This window comes from Cucurbita pepo, chromosome 7 (genome assembly GCF_057944985.1).
Source record: "Cucurbita pepo subsp. pepo isolate OVF chromosome 7, ASM5794498v1, whole genome shotgun sequence".
Classification (NCBI taxonomy): Eukaryota; Viridiplantae; Streptophyta; class Magnoliopsida; order Cucurbitales; family Cucurbitaceae; genus Cucurbita; species Cucurbita pepo.
The window spans coordinates 3,013,368-3,041,274 of record NC_141804.1 but is presented as its reverse complement, the minus strand read 5'-3'; the positions used below and the strand labels follow the sequence as shown (position 1 = coordinate 3,041,274).

Sequence of the window (27,907 nt, the reverse complement as noted above, 5' to 3'; positions counted from 1 at the left end):
CCCACTTGTCAATTGAATGACAGAGGCTTTAAAACGCGTTTGCCAGGGATACTCCCCTTCATGGAATAGCGAGAAGGCTAGCACATTGTGTCTGGCTCTGATATCATTTGTAACGACCCAAATCTACTGCTAGCAGATATTGTTCTCTTTGGGCTTTCCCTTTCAAACTAGCAGAACCATCCTTTCAAGCTTCTTTAAAACGCATCTATCAGGAGAAGGTTGTTTCCATAAGGGTGGTTTGTTCTTCTCCCCAACCAATGTGGAAGCACATCACATATTTTCTTTTGGTTATATTATAAAATTCAATAAGATATTGGATTAAGTTCATAATTTGGTTTTGTTTTATTTTAGGTAACAAAAAGACACTTTGTTGGCATAGGTAACAAAAGCTACAATAATGATTCAAGAGAAATGAAGATTTTATTGAGATAGAATAACCGATCAATCAATAGGGATTAAAGAATGACACATAATAGGATCAAAGTAAATGACCATAGTGGGAGAGATAGGTATCAGCCAACCATTTACCCAAAGCAATCTCAGTTGCACTATTAAAATGACCATGATCCCAGCTAAAGCCTTCATATGTGGTAAAGTTTATAGGCAACTCCCAAGAGTCGATAGTAATGATGTCTGGAAGCTCTTTTTGGACTGCATCTTCAGCGGCTCTCACTGCTGGTAAATCATGAGTATCGTGCTTCATAAAAAAATCATACATGGATATCTTAACAATAATGACAGGTAAAAATCTAGGTTTTATATCATTGCGAATGTCGGTGATGAACTTCTTTAAGTTGTCTTTGTATCTATGAGCAGTGTCACTCATAGCCGCATCGCTCTCTCCTTGGTACCAAAACAAAGCCCGCACAACCCCACCTTCTTTTTCTGATGTTTTAATTCGTTCAATGAAATTTTGGTAAAAAGTTGCACTTGTATTGCTAGGGTTTTTACTCCATTGTTCAATTAAAGTTCCACCTCTAGCACAAGGAACTAAACCCACGACGCCTGCCTTTTGTCCAGCTTTTGCTATGAACTGGTGAGCAAATGCTATTCCTGGACCAATCCCTGGAGTTTTGCCGATGTCAATCCCCAAATGGAGAGGTTCATGTGCTATCTCCCACTGGTGCTCAGGGTTCAACCGTAGGATGGATGGGTCGGATTGACAATCTAATGGGACCTTCCCATCCCACACAAGATTCCCCTTTGTATTGTTCTCTACCCCACCTCGACCAGCCATGTTGCTCTGACCAGCAAGGATAAATATGTTTGTGGGAGAAGTAGCCCCCGAAAGGGAAGGGATAAACAATATCATACACAACAAGATTGATAATTTCAACAAAACCATTTTGACCCTTTGTGTCTGTACAAATAGATAGAGAAGCAATGTATAAATGAATTAAATGTATCTACTTGTATAGACACAGACACAACGCACTCCCAGTAAAGCTCTTATCACTCTCCCCCTTCTATTTCTTAATTGATCTTTGCCTCTATGTTCGTTCATTAGTGACCCTCACTTTTTATCTTAATTTTGATTCTATTCTTAGTATAATTTAAATTTCGGTGAATATTTGTGGTTGGAGAGTGTTTTTAGATCTTAATCACCTTCGATCTCACCTAATTTGCTAATACATCTATATATATATATATATATAGAAGTATAAAAATAAAATTTCAACCACGTACTTTTTTATTTATTATTTATTATTTATTATAATTTTCTTGTTTCAATCTATCTTACATAAAAGATACATTAAAATATATTAGCTTAATTCATGAAGTAAATAAATCTCGAGATTTATGACGCTACAACTATCTTAGCTATATAATCTATCTTCTTTTCTAATTTCATATTATATATTGTCGCATATAAATATCGACACTAGCATAGCATAATTGACACAAAATTTATATATAAGATAAACAGGTTAGAGGCTCTAATCTCCCACCAACCTTTGTAAAAAATGTAAATTAAATATAGCTAATTCGATACACTTATTATTATTGCTAAAGCTGATGATTAAATCTTCGACTTCTACATGTCAACTAGATATGTTTACAATGTAGGGTGAAGATCAGGGTCGGGGTCGTCTTCGTCCCGATCTCCTATTTCAATCACCATCTCGTAAATTTTTTTTCCGAGCCAGGGCAAAGATGCCCTACCGAAAATTCACCGGGATTGAGTTCCCCACAAAGAGGTTTCTGCTATTATATATATATATATTCATTTTATCTTTATTTTTTAATTAATAATTTTCATTTTTCAATATAATTTCTATTAAAAATAAAACATGTTAATAAATTCAATAATATTAAATAAAAATATAACACATATTCCACCCTTAAAAAAAAAATAATTATTTACTTATTTATTAGATATCTAAATAAATAAACAAAATAAATAAATAAATAATAGATTGAAGATAATACATTTGAGTATTTACTAAAAATAAAGGGTACACGTGGCACGTTTATAATGCGACCTTCTTTGACAACCAACAATGGGCTGGCAAGTACATTGTACGAAGAAGTTACAACAAAAGTCTTGGTTTATCCCAAATTCCATGATACCACCTGTCAACTTATCAGCCCCCGCCCACCCCTCCCTCAAACAAAATCATTTTATTATCTCTCACCCACCTTCCATCCCCCCGCGTGAATCTCACAACCAACCACCCGTACACCAAACCCACTTCAAAAGGCGCGTGAATTAACACACGCGCTGTATCACACGTAACCCCGGGATTTGGGCTTGCATAGATCTCCGCCGACACATGTGGCTTTATTGGCAGACCCTTTTACTTTTCATATTCCAAATTCTTCCCCTCATTTTTTATTTATTTAATTTTATTTTTTTGGGTTTTTGGAAGAATTCCGGAAAATTGCGAGGAAAACGATGGCGTAGATCCCACTCAATTCCCCAGAAAGCAACGGAAAAAACAAATTAAAAAAATAAAAAATAAAAAATTATTATTATTTTCGGAACCCCTCAGCCAATTAGTATAAATATAAAGGACAGATTTGCAATCCATATATAATATATATATATACACACGTGTGTATATTTATTGTGCGTGTGCCAATTCGTTGTTTTTCTTTTCTTTTTGTTTTTATTTTTTCTTTTACTCTCTCTGTCTTCTTTCTGTCTTCCCTAGATCTCTCTCTTGTTTCTTGAAGTGCGCAAGGAAGAAGGTGGTTCTATACTTGTTTGGATTCGTGGCTTTTGGGCGAATGGGAGCTTGCGGATTGAATTGACGTTGTTTTAGTTTATAGCGGAGTAAAATGGATGGTGGTGATGGAACTGTGAGGCTTGGGGCTCTGAACTTGAAGCCGGATCGGAGCGGCTTTGATTTGGGACCTGATGTGTCTGTTTCGTCTCCGGTGACCAGGCAGAAAGCCGCCGCTGCTAAACAGTTTATAGAGAATCATTACAAGAATTATCTCCAAGGTCTGCAGGATCGCAAAGAGAGGTAAGATATATTTCGTTGTAGAGGAAGTTTTGTGCTGGAGTTTTTGTTTGTGGTGAATTTTCTGATTGACTGATGGCGAGTTTAATTTTAAGCCTGCTGTGAATTTTGTGGACTTGAGGAGACTTTGAGAAGAAATTGTGGAAAGTGTCGATTTCTATTGGAACTCCGTAATTATTGCGGAAAATCTAAGTATGACGATGTTTATTTTGTGTTTTTGTGTTTCCAGACGGAGAACGCTTCAACGAAAAGCGCAAGAAGCTCAGGTATCAGCTGAAGAACAGGAAGAGATGTTGAGGAATTTGGAACGCAGAGAAACAGAATTTATGAGACTGCAAAGACGTAAAGTTGGAATTGATGACTTTGAACAGTTAACAGTCATCGGTAAAGGTGCATTCGGTGAGGTATATGAGAAAATGCTATTTGCAGAAACTTGAACTCTGATCGCCGTGCTTGAACTTCATTTCAATTTTTTGTCTGAACAATTGCTTATTTGCTTGTTGGTTAAGCTTGACGATTCAGTTCTACTAAAACTGGGACAGGATTGCCCTAACAATTTTCTCGTATCCGCTCTCATTTACTATACATATGCAGGTTAGATTATGTCGTGCAAAGGGAACTGGGGAAGTTTTTGCCATGAAGAAGCTGAAGAAATCAGAGATGCTTAGCCGTGGGCAGGTGAATTTGGAATGTTATGTACTTGTATCTGTACTCAATCAAACATACACCTCTGCTCAAGAAACGCCTTTGCGTTGGCTTCCTAATAGTGCATTAGTAGTATAATCAGCGCGTCCACAAGAAGAATTTTGGAATGTTAGTTCTTTTGGTGCGTAAGTATGTATGGTTGCAGATAAAACTATGATCATGAAGAATATGAATTCACTTGATATGATTCTTAAGCCACTAAAGTAGCTTGGCGAATACATAAACTTTTGCTTATATGGAAACTTCCGGAGAATGTGAAGAAATGAGCTTGCTCATGAGTTCGGAATATATTTCACAAATAATTGGGATCATAGAATTTCTAATGTCATGAGTTCAGAACTCATTTCTTGATGAGTTCCTATCTATGTATCTCATCATATCAATGAAATGTCTATCCTTTCCTGTACATACAAACACACATACACGTATCTAATGATGTATTTTTTTTTTCTTTTACGTGTTCCAGGTTGAGCATGTTCGATCCGAGAGGAATTTACTTGCAGAGGTTGATAGTCGATGCATTGTAAAACTCTTCTATTCTTTTCAAGACTCTGAATTCTTATACCTTATTATGGAGTATTTACCTGGCGGTGACATTATGACATTACTAATGAGAGAAGACGTTCTGTCGGAGGATGTTGCTCGCTTTTACATAGCGGAGAGCGTTTTAGCTATTCATTCAATTCATCAGCACAACTATATACATAGGTATATCCCTTTTTTACATTGACATAAGAGCTTTTTCCAAGAGTCATATTCTTCATCTTGAATTCAGATGATTAAATGCTTCTATATTCAAGTAAATATTGGGGCTTACTCTTACTTGAACAGTACTTGGCTTACAGGGATATAAAACCAGATAACCTGATACTAGATAAGAATGGCCATCTGAAGCTTTCAGATTTTGGCTTGTGCAAGCCTCTGGATGATAAGTATTCAAGTATACTTTTGAATGACGAAGATTTAACAGCCCAGCAGGCCAAAAGTGAAGGTCAAGGTCATACTGACACTAATGGATCCCAATGGATGATGCCAAAAGAACAAATTCAACAGTGGAAGCGTAATCGCCGTGCATTGGTATTGGATTTATCATCTGCTCTAACATTTCCTTCTTTGTTTAAACATTATTAGGTTCATAATCACGCCATTTATCTCCAGGCTTTTTCAACTGTTGGGACCCTGGATTACATGGCACCTGAAGTATTGCTTAAGAAAGGATATGGGATGGAGTGTGATTGGTGGTCATTAGGGGCTATTATGTATGAAATGCTGGCTGGTTATCCTCCTTTTTGTTCTGATGATCCAAGGATGACTTTCCGCAAGGTAAAATCTGTTCAGCAATGTAGGCTATTTTGTTTCTGGTTTATGATGTATACAGTCGTTCATATGGATTTCTTTCAGATAATAAATTGGAGAACTTGCCTGAAATTTCCCGAGGAACCGAAAATCTCAGAGGAAGCCAAGGATCTTATCACTCACTTGCTATGTGATGTTGAAACCAGGTTGGGAACTCGAGGAGTAGAGGAAATAAAGGTAAGCCAGACAAAGAAAACATTTCCTTTTAACTTATGTCAAGGATGGAGAGTAATAGCTTCTATTCATTGAGTTTCTCAAATTGAAAAAAAAAAAAAAAAAAAAAAAAGATGAAAGAGTTCGTCTTTTATTTTTAGGAGGTAATTTTCATGTGATTAGTTATTCTGATAGGCACATCCATGGTTCAAAGGGATTCAGTGGGATAAGCTGTACGAGATGGAAGCTGCGTACAAACCAACTGTCACTGGAGAACTAGACACTCAGAACTTTGAGAAATTTCCTGAAGTGAGCATGACAATAAACCTTGCATACAATTGATAGTTTGACCCCTTCACTTCCTATTTAGCTCCAAATCTGCCAAAGATTAAAGAATTATTACTGAGTCATAACATATCTAGATTGTCATAGTATGAAATTTCATCTCTACCTTCAATTACAGGTACTCATGGTGTGAGTTCTTCATGGGATTCTTTGTCTTCCTTTGTCGTAATTTACGGATACTGTGAAATGTACTCCTTTTGACATAAGTTTTTAAACCTCCATTGAGGTGTAGAAATAGAACTTGAAAATCCTTACTTGCCACGTCTAATCTTTCTTAATCTTTTGCTCAAAGTTTATTGTACTAAAATTCTTCTCCTTCCCTTTCCCCAAAATGTAGGTTCAAGACCCTCCATCAGATATGCCAACTGTTGGCCCTTGGAGGAAGGTAATAACGTACTTTTCCAGCAAGAATGATTGTGGAATGGTGCTTGCGCTTGATAAGTTGGAATGCTTTATTGCTAAGCTATTATCTCTGCTTCACACTTCAATTTTAATCTTCTGTGAGAACTTGTTGATTAACATCATTTGGTGATGTGTGTTTGGCCTATTGATTTCTTGTTGACCGTGACTCTACTTTCTGTTTGCAAAGTATTGGGTACTTCCATAACTCGTCTGTTTTTCTTTGATTCACATTGGGGGACTCAGTGGGGGGGAATAGTTTGAAAGTTGCACCTCTTTTTATTTTTTTTTATTCCTTAAGCTGCCTACTTTTGCTTGATTGCCCATTTTATGCCATTTCCACTTTCCTTCAACCTCTTCTTTTTTGTTTCAGATGCTAACTTCAAAAGATACCAATTTCATTGGATTTACTTTTAAGAAGTCAAACGTCAAATCACTTGAGAGTACAGGTACATTGAACTATATATGTCACTTACTTACTTGTTGTTGGATGATAAAAGTCTCACATCGGCTAATTTAGAGAATGATCATGAGTTTATAAACAAAGAATACCCTCTCCATTGGTACGAGGCATTTTGGGAAAACCCAAAGTAAAGCCATAAGAGCTTATGCTCAAAGTGGACAATATCATACCATTGTGGAGAGTCGTGTTCCTCTAACACTTGTCTCATATTCTTTTAGCATGTTGGTTCAACAATTTATGGTGCTCATTCAGAGTTAATAGATTCAAATATTAGACATTTAGGTCAGATATTCAACTTTTTAATTAGTTGAGCTATACTCAAAACTGATGTGTACACTCTTTGCCTCGAAAGTTAGAGGAGCCATTATTGTAGATAATAATAAACAATAACATATTAACACAAACATAAATTTGTAGGTACGGAAATTCATTCGAACATGTCATGGAAAACACCGTCTCTAGTTTCCTTGTTGGGTATGGTTTTCTTCTCCTTCCCTTTCCCTTTTTCCTTGGTTTCTAGCTGCTTTCTTTCTTTAATAGCAACCTTCAACCTTCACTGTTGGCTCAGGTCGAATAGACTTGCAAGAAACTGTGATACCAGAAGTTGAGCAAAAGCAGGAAGCATAAGACTTTCCTTCTTCTGTGAGTAAATTTTGCTGAAAAGAAATTACACAATATATATGAGGTTTGCCCACAGTAGTTTGATATTATATGAAGATTATTATCACTTTTAAGATAATGCTTCACTTCTGAATACTGTTATATTTCATTACAACTGTAAAGAAAAATAAGCATCTGAGTTCAATAGGATTAATTTTTCTTCTTCACATCATCATGATTCCCAATGCTCACTCATATTCTTTGAAATAAAGTACAACCAGGACAATCTGACCTTGACTTCCAAATTAATTATTTTAATTTAGGAAAAAAAAAAAAAATTAGTACAATTCTCTTCCATATTTCCAAAGCTAAAAAAATACAAAATTGTGGGCTCTGACGTTGGGAGATTTAATTCTTTCCCATGTAGTAACAATTGTTAGACAAACACGACTCTCCACAATAGTATGATATTGTCCACTTTGAGCATAATCTCTCATGGCTGCTTTGCTTTGGGCTTCCCCAAAAGGTCTCATACCAGTGAAGATAGTATTTCTTGATTATAAACCCTTGACTATTCACTAAATTAGTCGAGATGGGACTTTCATCATCCAATAATAATAATAATAAAAGAAAAATAAATCAAAGTAATGACCAGGAGATATACAAAATTGAGTTCTAAGAAGATTTGGCCTTCAAAAACTGGTCACCGGCCGTCAAGAAAACATGCTGCCCCAATACCACCTCCACACCCGGCTGGCCATCGATGAAATCCACCCTAATCTGTTTCACCCAAAACAAGCTCAACAGTTTAATACACTCAGTAAAAAGTTGGCATAAATAAGAGGAACATTAAGCTTTTAGGCCCGGCCAAATTAAAACAAACCTTGCCATTTCCGGAGGAAAACTCCGACTTCAGGTTGGAGAGATCTCTTGATAACAAGTAAACTTCAAGTGCTCGGGCTGATTTGTCGTTACCTAAAACCGTTCTCACGAGCATAAGAAAGAGAGAGAGAACGAGGGAAAGGAGAGCGAGAGAGCAAGAGATACTATATACCTTCATATAAAGCAGTTATAGAATCTGAATTGAACACTGGTACTGGTCTGGCCAAGATAATCGAAAACGAAATCCCGGCTACGTTGTGGAAACTTTCTTCAGCAAGTGTGACCTGCAAATTTCGAAAAACCATAAACTCATATCGTCAATATGATTTAGACGCAACATTTCTTCAGCAACCATGGATAGATTGAATATGATAAACAGATGAAAACTCGGTGGATCATTTTAATGTATTTGAGCTACTGAAAAATGATTATAGCCTATGTTTGGTTCTTGTGAGATCCCACGTCGGTTGGAGAGGAGAACGAAACATTCCTTATAAGGGTATGAAAACTTCTCACTAGCAAACGCGTTTTAAAACTATGAGGCTGACAGCGATACGTAACAGGCCAAAACGAACAATACCTTCTAGCGGTGGCTTGGGGCCGTTACAAATGGTATCAAAGCCAGACACCGCCGGATGGTGTGCTAGTTAGGACGCTGGCCCCCCAAAAGGGGTGGATTGTGAGATCCCAAATTGGTTGTAGAGGGGAACAACGCATTCCTTACAAGGGTGTGAAAACCTCTCCTTAGCATACACGTTTTAAAATTGTGAGGCTGACAATAATACGTAACAGGCCAAAACGGACAATATCTGTTAGCGGTGGGCTTAGACCGTAACAAACTTCTTTTCTAATGCAACTCATTGACTAATGTTATTGACAAACTCGAAGGTTTTTAATTTACAACACGTTTAAACTATTGAATATTTTATAATATCAAATCAAGATAAGGAATAACGCCAATATTAATATCATTCACTATAAGATGCAACTTACAGCATATGAAGGCAACACAGCAGACGGAAGCAGGGGGGAACCGATCGCCTCACTTATGTATAGTTCCTACGAACGAATGCAGTTCATTGAGTCATGGACCGAGGACGTTTAAGATGTAAAGTAGCTAAGATTGTAGGTTCAAAAATAGGCAGCTTGCTACTGACCTGTGCACGTAGCACTCGCTCGGCTACTGAAATATCATCATCTAGTGATTGAAAATACACCTCGACTGTGTCAGTAGGTTCAAGGGCAGCTTTCTTCCTCAACTTCTGGATTCTATTAACAATCTAAAAATGGATAACTAGTTAGTTAGGATATAACAGAATTCTTACGAAATTTCGCTACCGATACCACACTGCCATAACAAAATGTATCAACGAATAGCATTTGGCTAACAATTCGACAAAGGATGCCGACTACAACGTCCAACTTTCTCTAAATAGAAAATATAAATTCATTCGAAGAACTCGCGAGTAAAACCATGGGGTGCTAAGTCACCGACACGAACTCAAGGGAGATTAAAAATCATATATAGAGATCAAAAGCAAGGAACGTGCAAGATACCTCACGAGCGACACCGGCCTCAAATAGAGACTCGTCTGGACGTAAATCCAAAATCACAAGTACATCACCTAAAATGAAGTACAAGAAAAAAGTGAGATTTAAGACCCTTAGATGGTTAAATAACATTGATTTGTTAAAGTTTCTCACCATCTCCAGATGCATCTATTTCCTTATCTGTCATATCATCGGGTCGTCTGAAATCCCGGACAACCTTAAGATAACGGTGAATTCTAGGGTAAGTTAGTAATGAGTAGAATCTAAATAGTTCTTCAAAATAAAAAAATAATGGTCGAAAAAGATGGCCCGCCCCCCAAGAGCACAGACCAACATGATAACCAACTACACCATGACACCTCAATTCCCCCAGGATAGCACAAAGAAAGTAAGATATATCAGCAATAACAAGGTTGCTTAACAAACTAAATTCTTCATACACCATGGGTCTAGAGCCCACCTATAACGACCCAGGCCCAGTAGCAGATATTGTCCTCTTTGGACTTTCCCTTTCGGGCTTCCCTTCAAGGCTTTAAAATGTGTTTGCTAGGGGAAGGTTTCCACACCCTTATAAAGGGTGTTTTGTTCTCCTCCCCAACCAAACGATCACTCTTTCTCAATAATATGATCGAGGTATGCATAGGTAATTAGAAGTGCCACTTCCAAGAAGCTCAATTAACAGACACCTAATATTAGATGGCTATATAGGACAAGGGATACCAAAAATATATGTATCTCAACATACACATACATATAAACAACCCTGTAATTAGACCTCATGAACACTTGTGCTACTCAATCAGAGATCATAGTACATTTTGAAAGTGAAAATGATACCTTTATCTCAGATAACCTTAAACAATGGGTAGCAATTGTGACATTTCCCACTTTCTCAAAAGCCAAGATATCTTCCTGTGACATTGCTTTCACTTCCTTTGCCACAACTCCCATAGCTTTTCCAAGACGCTTTCCCAATAAACTAGAATAGAACAATCGTGTTCAAACATCTGGACAGAGGAAATAATCACTTCAAAAGGAGGAATTTTCAGTACCTAAAGTCTGGCTCAGCACGGAGAGATGCATACTTCAATGTATCATTGCATGGGATAAGAGATCTTATATTTAATTCCTCAAGAACGTACTGCAGAACAATTAGGTACAGATAAACCATAAACAATTAGTTAAGGAACAAAAAGATAAATTTAAGCGTAAAAAAGTAAGAAAAAAGCAGAAACAGAGAAAAAAAAAAAAAGGATTAACACAAATATTTATGTTATATGAGAAACTAGACATTCCAAGTTCATTGTGATAATAAACTTAATTAACACCCTTACAAAATGGATTATAGTATATTTATGTTATAAGATTCGACCCCCATAAAAAATAAGAATGCCAAATCAAAGAAAAGATATAGATACCTCTCTTAGCTTTCCGGCTATGTCATCAAGAAAATCTTTATCAGGATGAACCACTATCATTTCTCTGATGAGATTAGAGAATCAGAAATGGCAAAGAAGAGGATATAGAAAAAAATCAGCGAGAAGCAGAAGTATATACATAGTAGATAATAGAAATTCGGGAAAGTGAACGCAAACCTCAAAGGTGTTTTAAGAGGTTTGTTATGACGCTCCCGAATGTTGCGAGCAAGATCAATAATTGTCATCATCCTCGTAACGCTTTCTTCGATTCTTTCACCTCTCTAAGCATTCAATGAAGAATATCAAATAGTGAAAAACAGGAATAAGAAATAAAATTGGATGCAGTTCGAAAAAATATGCATTCATGAGAATTTATGTTCAAATCAAGGTAGGTGTCGATGCTGTTCTTTTTATACATTAGAAAGAAAAACAAAAGGCACGAACACTTTTTTTTGTTTATGATTTCTGAAGCACGAGTAAAGAGCTTAATGTCGATCAACTTCTAACAGGTTTCGTAATGTTTTGTCATTCAGTGTACGAACAATACAATCCTTTGAAATATGACAGGAACCCAGGGGTACAAAAATGCTTCTCAATTCTTTGACATCAGAAATTAGATACAGTCCCCCTTCCTCTCAAGTATTCCAATTGGAGGTCAGGAGATGGGGCAATTGGTATGCAGAAATAGGCTGAAAGTGAGTCGTCTTTTAATTGTGGATGATCTTATTATCTCCATAATATTTACCTACATTGGATGGATGATCCTTTTCCTTGCCCAATCCCCTCTATATAAGAGAAGGGCCCTGTTAAACCTAGCCACTCAGGAAATAATATCCAGAAATTAAATTACTAGTAATATTGCATATAAGTTCACTGATAATCAATACCTTTCCTCCTTCTTGAGGATAAGAGCAATAATGAATGCTTTCCTCAGACCCATCTGAAACTTTGCGCAAGTTTTGATATAAAACTTCAGTGAAAAACGGTGTAAATGGAGCCATGACCTTACAAGATGTTAGAAGGACCTGAAGACACAATATATTGGGTGTTAAGAATGAATAGAAACTAGAATCAACAAGGAAATAACAGAGTTACAAAAAATAAAAACAAAAAACAAGATAATATAATATTTCATTAAAAAAAATGTATGTTTCAACATTAATTCGTGTTAAACAAAAAAACTACATTAAACTACATCTTATCAAACTTGCAGCACATGAGCAGCTACGAAAATGCCATGTTCGTTTTCTAAACTAAAACTAGCATGTCATGTACAGTATTTCATATTAATTTACAGAGATACCAATAGCAATGAAAAAAACATAACAGAGAATCAGAAACTACATATGCAGACTTGGACAATCATTTATCTAAATATAGGAAAAATATGTCCCATACATGGTACAGAGTAGAAAGAGCTATCCGGCAGTCTTCTTCCCCAGTACGGCCTTTTAGTCTCTTGCGGTTGAACCTCACATAGATATTTGTAAGGTTGTCAAGGAACTTTAAGAGATACGGAACTACCTGTAGTATCATTGCGCAATTAATGATGAAAAGTGTTTAAAAAAAAAAAAAAAAGCAAGTTCCAAATGTAAAACTTCAATTAAAAAGGAACAAAAAAACGAAAAAAATTGACAAGACTGCCTACAGAAATCTAAAATAAGTCCTTGAGGAGGCATTAGGCATAGGCTCAATTTTAGAAGTTACACCAATTACTAAGTATAAATCAAATATTACTTATTAGTCAAATCCAAAAGAAGTCGGTAGCCATATCTATCAATTAAAGGTGGCTAACCGTGTAGAGTCGGTAGGCATCCATTTCTTTCCTGACAAAATATACTAAACTCTGGGTGGCAGAGTTTATCCATTGGTCAAGCACATTGAATGACTTTTGAAGGGTGGCTTGATCCAGGGGAGAAAATTGTGCAAGCCCTTCAATCTCAAGCCTCTTGGCATTCTGGACAAGGAATCTATATGCATTGTACCATGGCAGGAAAACGTCCCTGACCTGAGGATTGTAAAGAAGCAGTTAAAAAAGAGGGGGAGGGGGGTGAGTAGGAAACTGGTCTCCGTAAAGCATTCCATGAAGTAACACCGAAGTTAATGACAATATAGGACCGAAGTGGTGCACCGAGAAAAATCTTAAACGTAAACATCAATAAAGACACTTACAACACCAAAAACACCTTCCTTCTTGAATCGTAAAGTCTCGGCACGTACAACTGGAGAATTTATAAGATATAATCTCAGAGCATCCTGAAAAAAAAAGAAAAAAGGGAAGAAACCTTCATAAAATTACAACCACAAGTAGTCAAAAGGAAAATTCAATGACACTCTTGGAGCTTTCTTTTTTTTTTTTCCCTTGTAGACGTCAAAGAAGAAGAAACAAAAATTCATTCACTGAATGAAGTTGTACCAAAAAGGAAGAAAGAGCCTTCCAACCACCCTAGGTGGATTACAAAAAACTTCTCCACCTACCAATGAGGATTGTGAGACAATAGTCTTTAAGAGAGTTTGTACATTTACACCACTCTTGATGGTTTCAATGCTTACAGAATGATGAAAAGTGAAGTCTGAGAAATACAAGACAAGTAAGGAACACAGATATAATACAGAACTTACAGCTCCATAATCATTTACGATTTCCATTGGTGAAGGGTAATTTTTCAACCTTTTACTCATCTTCTTTCCATCCTCAGCAAGGACAAGGCCATTACAAATAAGGTTCCTAAATGCTGGTTTCCCAAATAAAGCAGTAGACAGAACCATGAGAGTGTAGAACCTGCAGAAGTATAGAGAAAATAATAGAGAGTGAGAAGCCTAAGGATCCACGAATGTAAAACCAAATTGTGTGTGCATGTACGCGAGGCGGAGTGTGCTCCTTAACTCATTGTGGTCAATTGGCAAAGAAAAACCAAAAACTTATTAAAAAAATCTTTTTAAAAAGCACCAAACCACTCTAATCAGAATACAAGCAAAGGAAATAAATCAACATATCACTCTTTGAAAGTTCCGCCACGAAATAAATTCAAATTAATGATTTACAACTCAAAACAACAGGAGAACAATTGTACAACTTGACGCATTCATATTTTGGAAATGTGATATGGTAAAAGAGACAAATAACATGAAACTTACCATCCACGAGTTTGATCGAGCCCCTCTGCCACAAAGTGCCCAGGAAAGTTCTTCTCAAAAAGCTCAACGTTTTCAAATGGATAATGAATATAAGCATATGGCATAGATCCACTCTCAAACCAACAATCAAACACCTGCAGTAAAGATAACGGAACAAAAAATATCATAAGTATAAACACTATATGAAAATAAAACTTCATAATGAAATATATAAGTAGAAAATGTGGTTCAGAGAGGAAAACTACAGAAACTTACGCAAATAAATCCTTTAATAAAACATAAACCCATACCAACCCGCAGTTGCACCTTCCAGAAAATAAAAAAGGAGAGAGGAGGAATGTTTTAAATTTTAAACGTAACCAAACCCCATTATCCAAAAAACGTCTCTGCAGAATTCCTCCCCAAGAAATATAATCCTGCTCGATTTGTGACTTTGCCATTTATTTAAAACTTCTTTGTTCTTGCTGGGCATTCGGATGGTTTAGGGTGGAGTTGGTCTAGTTGCCTTGCAATATTTCCATGATTTGTTACATTCGCCCAAGTTTTCGTGAATTCCTTCAACTGAATGTTCCACCAACAGCAAGAGTGGACATTCTTGAAGACAGAATTTCAGGTGGGAAGATGGATTCTAAGCCGGGATGAACCACACCAAGTGGGAAATGAATTTTTGTTCGCCAACAAGCTCCTTTACAAGGAGGTTGCTTCATACAAATCTTGGTGAAAATCAACTGAGAAGCAATCTTATTAATGAGTCTGTTTACATCCAAGGAACAAGTACAAATGGCTACTTTAGACCAAGCTCCTAAATATCTACGTTTAACCAACCTGTGGGTTAATAAAGCTAACGGCTAGTTTAGGATACCAATGGCTACTTTAGACCAAGCTCCTAACTAACCATTAATTAACTAAAGTGACTATTTCATCATTTAGGCTTCTCCCTAATACTCACTAACAGTTGTCTACCCTTTTCTCCGTTTACAAGTTATAAGTACCCTCCCTAATTGGATAACGAACTGTTGAACTAACTCAAATGCTAACCATTGAATCTTACAACAGATCACCGATTTGAGTACTTTTATCATCACCATTAGCTTATATACCTAAGGAGGTGCTTGAAGACCAGCTTTCTGATTTTCTTCCATTGAGGGCTGCGTTTTGCTGGAACTTGAAACATGAAATCAAGCATTCTAAGGCTGTCTTCTAGGTAATGAGCATTTATTTCGATCATAGGTTTCCACGAGGAATTTGCTGTAGTTGCTACCAGGGCTCAATTTATTTCCTTGGTGGTGAGCAAAAGGCTTTAATTTCGGTGGTTGTGCACGGAGAGCTTCCTTTTTGAGTAAAAAAAAATTTGTGGGTGAACAAAAGGAGTTAATATACGTCTTGTTTGGGTTTGTTCATAATATACGTCTTGTTTCTTATTTGAAAAAAAAAAAGTTAAGCTGTAAAAGGCAACAAAATAATTACCTTAACTTTCATAGTTCCAAAAAAAGAGTATGAAATGCCAGTATTGATTGATTTCTAAACCAGAAAAATAATATTTAAGGGAAAAAAAACAAGATTATGTGGTCTTACATCATCTACCCTTCGAAGCACACCATATTCAGGACCTCTTTTGGAAGGAATTGTAATGTGATCAATCTTGTGCCTGTGCAGATCAAATACCTGAACAATAGAAAACAAAGGATGCCCGCAAAAAAAAAATCACAAAGTGCCAACCAGAAGATCAAGAAGAAACTTCTCAAAAGATTACATGAGGGTTTCCAAACCATTAGAATAACATTTTTGCGGTATTTTGCGGTAGAAGATGTCAATTTATTTTGTTCTCCATGGTAGGAATCATGTCCTCAGACATGGAAACCAGTGGAGACTTCTTTAGGTTACATAAGTATACTCATTTAAAACCGTAGGTAAGCCAACACAGTCAAATCCAGTGGGCAAGAACATGATGCATAAAGGATGTGAAAATCCAATCTTCCAAGACTACATTTATTAACAACAGTCAACTAATAAAAAACAAAACTATTAGACTTTCTAGAAGCTATCATAATCTTACATCATATTTTTAACTTTTTTCAATATGGCCAAGTTGCATGCACTCAACTATTCTCATGGGACAACCGCGAAGAGAACTCTTAGGATATTAAATTCTAAGTAGGTGGCTACAATGGCTTGAACCAATTTCCTCTAACCTCTTTATTATTTCCATTAGTTTAACCACAAAGCCAACCTATATTGATCATATTTTTCAACTTTTCGAAGTACCTAGTAACCAACTAGCAATTCAAAAAGATCAAGTTCTTATGGTATGCTAGAAAAATTTTCATAGTAGCAAACAGTTTGATAAAGATAAATAAAACTAACTGTAAAGATGACTCAATCCAGAGCAGTTATATTCGCAAATAAAAAGGTGGGAAATAAAGAATGAGACCTTAGCACCAGAAAGCTTCTCAAGTTTCTCAATTGAATCCATGACCAGTATTTCCTCCCCATCCTCGCTAACCCAGACAGGGAGAGGTGTTCCCCAAAATCTACTTCGACTGACAGCCCAATCTCTTGCATTCTCAAGCCAATTATGGAATCTTTTCTCCTGCAATTTTTTTTAATGAAAAAAAGACATTACAAGAGGACCAATTTACACCAAGAGATAGGAAAATAATAGAACTGAAAATAGGTTGGAAATCTTGTTCCTTTTCTCCTGCAATTTGGCATTGACAAATAAAGATGAAGAAAAAATACATCCATGATCCATGAAACAGTTCTTTCTCACATCAGCGCTTTGTTCTTCCAACACAAGTATATGCTAGGATTCAATCTTGAACATCTAAAATGTTTGTAGTTTTAAGTTTAAAAGAGTACTTATTTCAAGGGTGTTATTTCTTCATGGCAACGAGATACTTATTTCAATCTTTTGCATCTTGATTCATATCATACTAACACTTTACACTATGCATAAAACTCTACCTCATCCAACCTTTACCCACAAATACTTGCCAGAAAAATTGAAATATAAATATTTAACAGAAGAGTTTTGCATAATGAATAGAACCTTCACAAAGTCGGGCACCCAGTAAGTCTTCTCGTTGTTTTCAAGTAATTTCTCCTTTAATTTCTCAACTCGGACAAACCTAGAGAGAAGTCTAGTTGGTTAGGATGGTAACAATTGAGGAAAACAAAAACAAGCCATACAAAATTGTAGAGGAAAACGAGAACAAGCCGTACAACATTTGTCAGCATTCAAGAATGAATATTAGATAGGACAAAGGTGAAATGCATCTAGAAAGAGAAAAAACAAATAGTAATATAAGCACTTAAATCAAGTCCGAATTTAAATTCAACAATAGCAACCCTTGGTGCTCAATAAAAGTGTCGTTATTATGACGGTTTTGATTTTTTTAAAGAACAAGCTATAAAACGGATATCCAAATTTCTTTTCCATTTTAGAAATATTATCTTCCAAACAACTGTTCAAAGTGTGAACCAAACACAACAGCCCTCTTCATTTATTCAGAGTGTGGGAGGAAAACAGTTGCAAAGTCAAAATGTACACGTGCGCAAAAACACCAACGAAATTCAGATATGGACCCAAACACAAAAGCATATAACAGATTTCAAAATAGATAAATAAATGGACTTGCCAGCTTGGGACAGCCCTGTAGATAAGGGGAGTATCAGATCTCCAGCAGAAGGGATAAGAATGGGTGAAGCTTCCCGATTTAACAAGCCTCCCTTGTGCCTGAAATAGAAAGATTTATGACCAATAATGCACGATTCAATATGAAATGATTAATAATTTTACCAGGTCCCAACATATTCATATTTCAAATAGTTCTATTTTCCTCTCATTTTCACTTCTCATAATCCAAAAGCAACAAGAAGATCAACATAAATCTAAAATTACATAATGAAAACATAATTGTCAAGTAGATGCATCCCAAAGGACAAAGCTATATAGGATATTATTATAAACTATCCTTGACTAGTAATATGAACCAAGGAATCAAGCTAGTCTCCAAGATCTCAAGATTCATCATAAGTTGAATTTACAAGCTCAAGATCCATACATTTTTCAATCGTTTCATTTATCAGTGAAAAGAGTGTTCTAGATCTAAAAATAGCTCAAGATGAAAACAAGAACCAAGGTCATATAGTGAATTCAAGCTCACTTCTGAATGCCCCAAGCGTATCATGATTGCATCAAAGAGTTGCCAATTTGCAAGGGTTTTTATATCACATAGGATGGTAGGAATATATTGGGATTTTATCTCAGCATGTAATGATTCGATATACATTCCATGAAAAATTCAACTGGAACATACTACGTTGTGTGTCAGAACATACCTTCACAGCTTCAATTATATCCTTGTCTGCATCCTTCACATAACGTCCAGAAAAATCAGTAATCTTTGTCGTAAAGCAACCATCATCATCAACAGCAACAATCAGATTCTCACCCTATAAGCAAATGGCAAAAACATAAGCAAAAGCAAGACAGGAAATGAAAAAATAGAGTAACTTATCCTCAGAAACAATTGGAGCCCTGTTTTGCATTTGTTTTTTGAAAAAAAAAGGGAGTGAATGAAAATAAAGATAAGTAAAATTGAACTTAAATATCTACCAAGGAAAAATAAGCACCTCCCAACTCAAACAAATATCACTAGATAAATAATTAGCGTACAAATCAGAGATAGAACACGAATGAGATGCTTTGAAAATAGTGATGTTGAATCGTTCCATCCAAGCTTTAGACTTGTCTTCGAAAATCCTTGGTTTTTCTCAAGCAAAATCTCTGAAACTAAAGCTTTGATAGTGTCAACCCAAATCCTTTTTTTAGTAATGTTTCTGGCTTTAGTCTCGGCTTTTTGTTTTGCTTCCTGTTTTGGTTTTAATTTTTATCCTCTATGAAAATAAGGCTTCTCATTTAAAAACTATATATATGTAGAAGTCACTTAAAAATTATAATTGAAGAAAGGCTAAGAAATTTTTACCCTCTATGAAATTAAGGCTCTCACTTTTACTTCGTATTTTTTCCCTCTATAAAAGTAAGGCTACTCATTTTCTATCTGCAACATTTGTACGTTTCATGTGTTCTTCATATTTTAAATTTAAAGTTAAATAAATTTTAAAAGACTAAAAATTAAATATATTATTCCAAGTGATAAACTCATTTCACTTTTTGATAAAATCAAATGTATGACATAATATACCATGAATTTAAGATTTTAAAGATCTAAATGTTAAGTCGGTAACTACCGATATCTTTATTGTATATAAATATCTTACTAAACACACCTTGAACGATTTTTCAAATTTAGATCCAATATCTAAATCTATCATCAAATATATATACAAGAACATTGCAAACATAGAATACAACTTTGTTTCATGTCGAATATCTTGTTTTTTATTTCAAAGTTCTGTACTCAAATCACTGAACAAATACACCTCATATCATATCACTAACCTTCACAATTGCTAAAATATTCATAAAGTAATACATCATCATGTTTCTTGGTCATCAGCAAACATGTAATGTGGAGTAATATGTGTTAATCATTCATGAAAAACAAAAGAATCTAGAAACACAAACCTTATTGATTACTTGGTTCTCGATGCAAACACGATAATCATCTTCACCAAATGCAGGAGCACAATGAACAATACCCGTACCACTATCATCAGTAACATAACTATCCGCAACAACTCTAAATGCCACGTCAGAAAATTCTTTGAAGTAATCAAACAATGGCTCATACCTGCAGAAAATTAGTATATTTAATATTATTCAACGCCATAATAGATACTATTTTATAAACATGCAGGACAAAAGTTTAGCAGTCTTGCTAAAATCATCTAGAAACACATTAATATTAATCAAATTGCTTACTTTTTACCCACAAGAGAAGCTCCCAATACTTCCTCCAATATCTCAAATGAATCCTCCACTGAGTTCTCTGTCTTTGAATTTGAGGATCCTTTTGTCTTAGGATTTGACTTTTTAGAAACATCAGTTGGGCCATTTGGTGCATTCACTTTTTGTTTCTCAACAGGTAGAGCTGATAATCGGGATTTAGCAACAACAAAAACTTTTCCAGACACCTTATTGCGAACCTGTTATTTTTTTCCAAATACATTAGATTATCTATTAATAAATAAATAGTTCTTAAGAGCCCAGGCACAATGTGCAAAATCACATTTTTGCAGTAAGGCACACAATATATTAAAAAAACATACGTGTGTGTAACATGGAGTTGGAGTATAATGTATTGGATATTAGTAAGATTAAAGAAATCGAAGCACTTCAAGTGGCAAGTGCATTCAAGGATTCCTAGCCCTTTCCAATTCAACATACAACGATAATGATATCAGCAAAGGCTTTAGACCCCTTGATTTACCAACATGAAGCATGAATTTTGATGCTAAGAGGATGGATGGAAGCTATAGTGAACATACAATGATAACTATATAAACAGCACAAGAAATAACAAAAAATTCATCACAAAGTAAAGAAGTACAAGTAAAGAAAATCATGATACAAAATAGTAATCAAGTGCATGAAAATGTAACATTCAACATTTTTTATGTTCTGTCATTTGTATCATAAAAAAGTCCAATTCTTATCGTCTGTTTCAAAAAGAAATTTTAAATATCAAATCCAATCCTTTGAAAATACCAATAGATTCAAAAGTTTACGACTGTATTTTAAATAGGAAAGTTTTAATATACTAAATGGTCTTTGATCTAATATCTACAATCTATAATCTCTACTATATATAAAAGCTCCTATTTAGGAGAATCTTTAGCCTTCAAAGTGCCTATTTTTGTTTCCAAATATTAATTTTTATAAGAAATAAACTTAATATCCCCAGTCAAAGAGCTAGCCATTCACTCAGTAAAATAAGAGAGAAAAGGTAGTAATAAAAGAATTTGACAAGTTCAGATAATCACTACTCAAGTAATATACACAAGGATGAAATAGAGAAAACAACATTTAAAAGCTCATCTGAATCATTGATCAAAGATGCAGTAAAACAGAAGTCATCAGCAAGCACTTCACAGAAAGATTTGACAAAGTTAAATTATAAACTCGAAAACAAACAGCAAACAATAAGCTTATCTGGTTAAGAGAATTTAAACCACATAAAAGTATACTCCACCAAAAAGTAATTTATTGAAAATAAATTTCCATCATCAGACCTTCACATAGATGAAATTTGCATTAACACAAAGGGCAAGATTACTCGGAAGAGTCCATGGAGTTGTTGTCCAAGCCACAAAAGCTGCATTGTGGGGATCTTCAAGTACTGGAAAAGTTACCATTATTTCAGGATCAGGAACATCCTGTGTAAGGTAGAACTCTTGAATATCAGAAGGAAGACAGATAAATCAATATAATGCAAGTAATTGAAGTGTCAAATTTCACCAAGAAGAGGCAGCCTAACTTTTGGGGTTGTTTTCGTTAGATTCAAAAAACAGACTTAGAGGAGAAGTTGCCTTTTGACTCCAGAGATCACCGCACTTTCTTTAGTATTTGAAGTGTCAGATTTCATCAATAAGAGAGGACCTAATTTTTGGGGTTGTTTTCGTTAGCTTCAAAATAACAGACTTAGTGGAGAAGTTGTCCTCTGAATCCAGAGATCACTGCACACTTATCATCTCCAACTCTCAGTTGCACCACATCAATGGAATTAAGAAGGCCAATCCAATTTCCATCTCCCCTTTGAAAAGGCCTTTTCTGAGGCCAAGGCCTCAATCACGCTTCCACGTTCCAACAATCAGAAATAGTGGCATACTACTTCAAAGGGAGAAAATATTAAAAAATCTCTCCTTTAAAGTAAAGCTTCCTACCCATTTATCCTTCCAAAAACAGGTGAAATTTCCTTTCGTAGTACGAAAGTCAAAAGCCAGAAGAATAAGGAATAGTTGCTGGCAATATCAAACCATGGCTTACGTCTCACAATGCCAATGGGCTTGAGAGTATTCCTCCCATTTAGCTCTTCACCGTAAATACTCGAAATAACTCTATGCTAGAGAGCACCTTTTTCTTGAGCAAATCTCAACTACTACTTGAGTAACAAGGCATTATTACTCTAGTGAAAAGCACCAATACCAGGCCCTCCATAGCGCAAAGGGAAGGAAGTTTTCCCCCAATTCACCAAGTTAATAGAAGAACAAAAGGTGCCCCATCCAAAAACAAATTTCTAACCAGCCTATCGATCTCATTAGTCCCTTTGGAGCTTTGAGGATGGAAAAGAATTACAGGAGAAGATTATCAATAACTGACCAAGCAAGGGTGAGGCGACCTCCCTTAGAAATCATCAGGATACTTCATTTCTCTATTCTTGTAGTAAGACTTTCAAGCACCAGATCCCAAGAAGACTTCTTCCAAAAGTCCCCCGGGATGCCCATATAAGAGAAAGGCATAACATCAATCTTGCAACCAAAACTATCAGCATAGAAAATCACCAGCTTGTTCTCAACATTAGTGCTGATAATAGATCATATCATCAACATATTGGAGGTGGGAAACTTCAATATCGTTCCTTCCAACTAAAAAGCCTTTGAGGATTCTATATTGGCAGTAGTATTGATTTAACTGACTAAATGAATTGCCTATCATCATAAGTAAGGAACGATATTGTCTAGAGCAATGACGGAATCACATCAGAGGGTCATCATTGTCTTCTCTCATAGGAAATTCGATTACTAAGTCTTCCTCATCTCTACTACTCCGACAAACCAAGGAGACGTCCAATGAAGTTCAATCTCAATCGGTTTCCCATATCCCGAGGACTAGGGCTTTTGCCTTTAAATTCTTTTCTTGCATCTTTGCATCTTTGGAAGGTTGGGAATGGCGCTTTTAGGCTGACCATTTTTTCTTGTGAGGGCCATGGAATCCATTTTCTCAACATCATGTGATCTAACCACTAGAAGTGTCTTTTGAAATTGACATTCGGCAACAATTTGAGGAATAGTTCCCAAGGTGGTAGAGGACCAAATTTTGACCTCCATGATGCCATCTTAAACTCCAAACATCCAAGGGATTTGTCAAGGACTCGTTTCGTTCCCTATAAAAGTTTCCATATGCCTCCTGCAAAAAAGCCTCCATGGGCTCTGACTTCGTTTCCAATCAATCATTTACCAACTACAGAAGTGCAAGCTTGAGCCATGAATAAGACCACAATCATTTACCAACTACAGAAGTGCAAGCTTGAGGCAAGAATAATCTAACTTTAAAGAAATAAAGCCACATTTGTTACCTTTAACCTTTATTGCAACCTCCAAGCGATGAATGAGGCAAGAATTCAAGCTAGAATCATCCAAGAAATCTTCAAAGGTTTCCCCACAGCTTTAAATGTTTCCACACTCCATATGTGCAAGGGGATGTTTCGTAATTTAACCTAATTCCCATAAGAAGGGACTACACTAATTCGACCATGAATGAGGGGGTTCCAAAGCTCCAAACTAATTGTAATAGGCCCAAAAGTGACTTGCCCTTTATTGGTAACAAGAATACGAGCACACTCCATCAAAGGGCATTTAAGGAGGGCTTTGTCAGGTCAAAAGACGTTAATAATGAAAAAGAATTTAGTCTATTCTTAGAGGGTTTCAAGAACCTTACTCCATTTGTTATGAATGTCCCTTCGTGTAATAATTATGGTTTCTTCCCTATTCAAATGCCTTACATCTTTTCTGTCTGATTCTTCTTTGTTAACCACAAGCATCCCATAACTTCAAACTTCGATTTTTCCTCTGTTTTTTACCATTTTTCAGAGCCTCGACAAACGGCACATTATGAGAGGTAAAGGCCTTTTGTCCTACTAATGGAGAAATCATGTTGTTTTTTCCCTTTTCCTTTTAAAAGGTCATACAAAAGTCTTTTGAAAGCTGAGGTCTGAATCAGCTTCCAACACGTCAACTACTCAAAGGATAATGATTTGTTCGACTGTAACTTCATAGGAGCATCTAATGTGTTTTTCCACGATCTTGATGTATCCACCATTTTTTTCTTTGTCAAAAGAACCCGATAATACTTTATTGTTTTATTTCCAGTTGATGGTAGATTGGAGTGATGAGGGATGACAAGAACAAGGTTTCACTGAGAGAAGGAGAGTACTGCATCTTCAATGTCATCTCTCATCTATTCCAACGTGATTTAAGTACTCTTCGAACTGATATCCATTTCCCATGATTTAAGTGCAATTGATTAATTATGGTTTATCAATTTCTTAAAGAAAAGACCTCTCTGTCTAGCAAAAAAAATTTATCGAATATTTCATTCATTACATATCGAAAATTATACCAGAAAGGGTCGACTAAAACATATATGTCCACGGTTTCTATCAATAAAATAGAACTAATTAATATGTATTGTAAGGACAAATTTCCAATGGAAGAAAAAGCCCCAAACCTTATAGCTCTGACCAGCTTCGAAGTTTGAAAGTGGTGTCTTACAACCAGTACTATACGGCATAACCTAAAGAAAGCAAAAACAAAAACAAAAACAAATTTATAAATGAACTTGTGTCCAATAATTGAATTCAAGTAATTGCAGTTAGTTACATATTTACACAGTTCTAAAAACCAATAAACTTACAAAGACACATTCTCCAATATCATGTGAACCTTTAACAGGAAATCATATCTATAAATAATACTACTCAAAACATGGCAAAACAAGAAAGAGAGACACACAAAGGCATAAACATCTGCAATTACTACAAGTGTGCGCCGTTATGCTTTGTTTTTTTTTTTTTTTTTTCTCGATAGAAACAATTTCAAGGATGTGGATGTCGAACAACGAAAGGAAGAGGGAAAGGGAAGGCTCAATTCCAAAGGGATTCAAAAAAACTTCTCAAATTGGACAAAAGAGAAACCGGACTATAACGTTGAAAAGGGGCGATAATTTACACCAAAAACTGAATAGATGGACTCTCTCTACCCTCCCTCCTCTCTCTCTCTCCACTACACCCCTCTTCGGCCTCTCACCTCTCGTCCATGGCCACTAAGCTCCTCCCCCCTCGCAAACTACAGACCCCTTACCTCGCCCTAAGAGAACTACTCCAGTTAACCTAAACCGAATCAAACGTTGTAAAAAAAGAAGAAAAAAACCCTTCAGAGGTAAGAAAATGGTATTACATTCCTTAAACAAAGTCCATCACTAATAAAATATGCTACAAAATCTTGAAATATACGCTTGTAACGACCCAGATCCACCGCTAGCAGATATTATCCTCTTTGGCTTCCTCTCAAGGCTTTAAAACGCATCTGCTATGGGAAGGTTTCCACACCCTTATAAATGGTGGTTTGTTCTCCTCCCCAACCAATGTGGAACATCACAATCCACCCTCCTTCGGGGCCCAGCGTCCTCGCTGACACTCTTTCCTTCCTCCAATCGATGTGGGACCGCCCTCAAATCCACCCCCCTTTAGGGCCAGCGTCCTTATTGGCACACCGCCTCGTGTCTACCCCCCTTTAGGGAACAGCGAGAAGGCTGGCACATCGTCCGGTGTCTGGCTCTGATACCATTTGTAACGGCCCAGATCCACCGCTAGCAGATATTGTCCTCTTTGGGCTTTCCCTTTCAGGCTTCCCCTCAAGGCTTATATTGTCCTCTTTGGGCTTTCCCTTTCAGGCTTCCCCTCAAGGCTTTAGAACGCGTCTGCTAGGGGAAGATTTCCACCCCTTATGAATGGTGGTTTGTTCTCCTCCCCAACCAATGTGGGACATCACAACGCTACTTATCTCCACCAAATGAATTTGAAAGTTTATGACAAAAACATTTCTCATGTTTGAGATTAAAGATTGTTCTGAACTACAACGAGAGATCTCAAATAACTTTTCGCTTGAAAAACTATTGGCTAAATATAAGAACTTATACCCGAGTGAGCTACCTAACTAAATCCCCCACCTGCTCCACCCAAAAAAATTACATATTTACTTTTAAACTCACAAATGTAACATACGCCAAGGCTCTAACACAACATTACGTTTTATTCTGAGATAATATACATGACACTATCAGAAGAATCCAATGCAATGCAATGCAATGCAACACGTCCAAGCGCATATCTTCTCCCAAAAAAAAACAATCCTATGATATTTTTCGCTTCTAATTCCGACACAACTAATGACTCCATAATGATATTCAATGAAAAATCATACCCAACTGCTTTGCTCAAAATAATCATGATCACACGATGCACATATCACTTGATAGTCAATTGCAAACTCAAGAATACAACACATAAAATAAAATGACATGAAAGAATGAAGAAGCGACGCATAACATAATACAAGTAAACTTCAGGAATATCAGCCGAATTGTGTAAATGGAGATAATTAATAAACCAACTAACCTTGAAACCTTTATAGACAAGACCCTTCTCGTAGAGCTGAGAGAAAACCCACCAAACACTCTCCATGAACTTCAAATCCATCGTCTTATAATCGTTCTTAAAATCAATCCATCGTCCAGTACGCGTGATGATTTTTTCCCACTCCCCCACATACCTCGTAACTATACTTCTGCATTCTTCATTGTACTTTTCAATCCCCATCTTCAACACATCGTCCCTCCTCTTAATCCCCAGCTTCTGATCAATCTCATTCTCAACAGGCAATCCATGGCAATCCCATCCAAAGCGACGAGTCACATGATGACCGGTCATGACCTGATACCGGGTGACAATATCCTTGATCGTCCCCGCCAATATGTGACCATAGTGTGGGAGACCAGTGGCAAACGGAGGCCCATCATAAAAAATGTACTCAGGAAGGTCCCGGGTGCGTTCAAGCTGAGTCTCAAACGCCTTGATATCAGACCAATACTCAAGCACACCCTCCTCGTGCTTAGGGAACGAAAAGTCCTTACCCTCACAGACCTCATCCATGGCGACACTACACTTAAGTTCAAGAAAAGGGTTTGTTCAGAAATGGACCAAATGTGCAGGGCAGGTGCCAATCAGAGTGCAAAGACGGATTCAGGGGAATAACAAGAATTCCCCGGAATTCAACCTGCATAGTTTCGGTGAAAAATGAGAAAGATGATGAAAAACATTCAAAGTTTGCAGTAAGAACAAAAAAAAAGAACAAATCAAAGTAATTGATACTGAGCTTTGAATCCTGTGTTGGAGAAGAATTGGAGAGAAATACAGGAGATTGGCGGAAGCGGAAAGAGTGGGTTTGCACCAAGCTACCCTAGAACTTCACTGTCAACGGCTGATTTCATGGAAACAAATGCGAATGGAACCAATATAAGCAGCGTTTCTACTTTGGTAGGGCGTTGGTTTGGTATGCTATGATCTGCTCAGCTCAGTTTTAAGCTTAAACCTTTTTTTTCTTTTTCTTTCTTTTTCTTTCTTTCTAGTTGATTTTGTTTCTTTTAAAATTTTAATTTTGATCATTACAATTTTTTTTTTGGGTTAAAT

The 27,907-nt window shown here is 36.3% G+C and overlaps 2 protein-coding genes and 1 pseudogene across 4 annotated transcripts; 1 reads left to right on the top strand and 2 right to left on the bottom strand.

Moving 5' to 3' along the window:
- Positions 1-463: 463 nt before the first annotated feature.
- Positions 464-1,486, bottom strand: LOC111798783 (putative carbohydrate esterase At4g34215 pseudogene; annotated as a pseudogene).
- A 1,589-nt stretch (positions 1,487-3,075) lies between these two features.
- LOC111798344 (uncharacterized) lies at positions 3,076-7,715 on the top strand. Of its 2 annotated transcripts, XM_087125239.1 has the most exons (12): positions 3,076-3,470; positions 3,697-3,871; positions 4,062-4,145; positions 4,639-4,880; positions 5,018-5,249; positions 5,331-5,495; positions 5,574-5,705; positions 5,877-5,990; positions 6,364-6,411; positions 6,799-6,874; positions 7,306-7,362; positions 7,457-7,715. In XM_087125239.1, exons 1-12 carry the CDS (start codon positions 3,283-3,285, stop codon positions 7,513-7,515), a joined length of 1,572 nt encoding a protein of 523 aa, XP_086981365.1. In that variant the 5' UTR covers positions 3,076-3,282; the 3' UTR covers positions 7,516-7,715. The 2 variants fall into 2 exon arrangements, with proteins under 2 accessions (XP_086981365.1, XP_086981366.1); XM_087125240.1 differs by lacking the exons at positions 6,364-6,411; positions 6,799-6,874; positions 7,306-7,362; positions 7,457-7,715 and adding an exon at positions 6,145-6,352.
- On the bottom strand, positions 7,685-27,784 carry LOC111798343 (isoleucine--tRNA ligase, cytoplasmic). Of its 2 annotated transcripts, none has more exons than XM_023681421.2 (28): positions 27,633-27,784; positions 26,837-27,494; positions 24,889-24,954; positions 21,675-21,818; positions 20,365-20,588; positions 20,068-20,233; positions 18,819-18,932; positions 18,116-18,213; positions 17,527-17,605; positions 16,909-17,067; positions 16,053-16,142; positions 14,478-14,611; positions 13,962-14,121; positions 13,512-13,595; positions 13,135-13,347; positions 12,738-12,863; positions 12,227-12,364; positions 11,517-11,620; positions 11,340-11,403; positions 10,974-11,062; positions 10,759-10,900; positions 10,075-10,138; positions 9,928-9,995; positions 9,528-9,650; positions 9,364-9,429; positions 8,543-8,654; positions 8,372-8,463; positions 7,685-8,268 (listed from the first exon to the last, which is right to left on the bottom strand). In XM_023681421.2, the coding sequence occupies exons 2-28, from the start codon at positions 27,368-27,370 to the stop codon at positions 8,164-8,166; spliced, it is 3,558 nt and encodes a 1,185-aa protein (XP_023537189.2). In that variant the 5' UTR covers positions 27,371-27,494; positions 27,633-27,784; the 3' UTR covers positions 7,685-8,163. The 2 variants fall into 2 exon arrangements, with proteins under 2 accessions (XP_023537189.2, XP_086981363.1); XM_087125237.1 differs by having other exon boundaries at positions 27,595-27,780.
- Between the last annotated feature and the right edge of the window lie 123 nt (positions 27,785-27,907).

Excerpts from the sequence above, each read along its gene's own strand:
- LOC111798344 (XM_087125239.1), top strand. The coding sequence starts at position 3,283 with ATGGATGGTGGTGATGGAACTGTGAGGCTTGGGGCTCTGAACTTGAAG. Across the intron at positions 4,146-4,638 it reads AGATGCTTAGCCGTGGGCAG|GTTGAGCATGTTCGATCCGA; the intron begins GTGAATTTGGAA and ends TACGTGTTCCAG. Across the intron at positions 7,363-7,456 it reads GTCTCTAGTTTCCTTGTTGG|GTCGAATAGACTTGCAAGAA; the intron begins GTATGGTTTTCT and ends CTGTTGGCTCAG.
- LOC111798343 (XM_023681421.2), bottom strand. The coding sequence starts at position 27,370 with ATGGATGAGGTCTGTGAGGGTAAGGACTTTTCGTTCCCTAAGCACGAG. Across the intron at positions 21,819-24,888 it reads AAGCTGGTCAGAGCTATAAG|GATGTTCCTGATCCTGAAAT; the intron begins GTTTGGGGCTTT and ends TACCTTACACAG. Across the intron at positions 20,234-20,364 it reads GCTTCTCTTGTGGGTAAAAA|GTATGAGCCATTGTTTGATT; the intron begins GTAAGCAATTTG and ends AATTTTCTGCAG.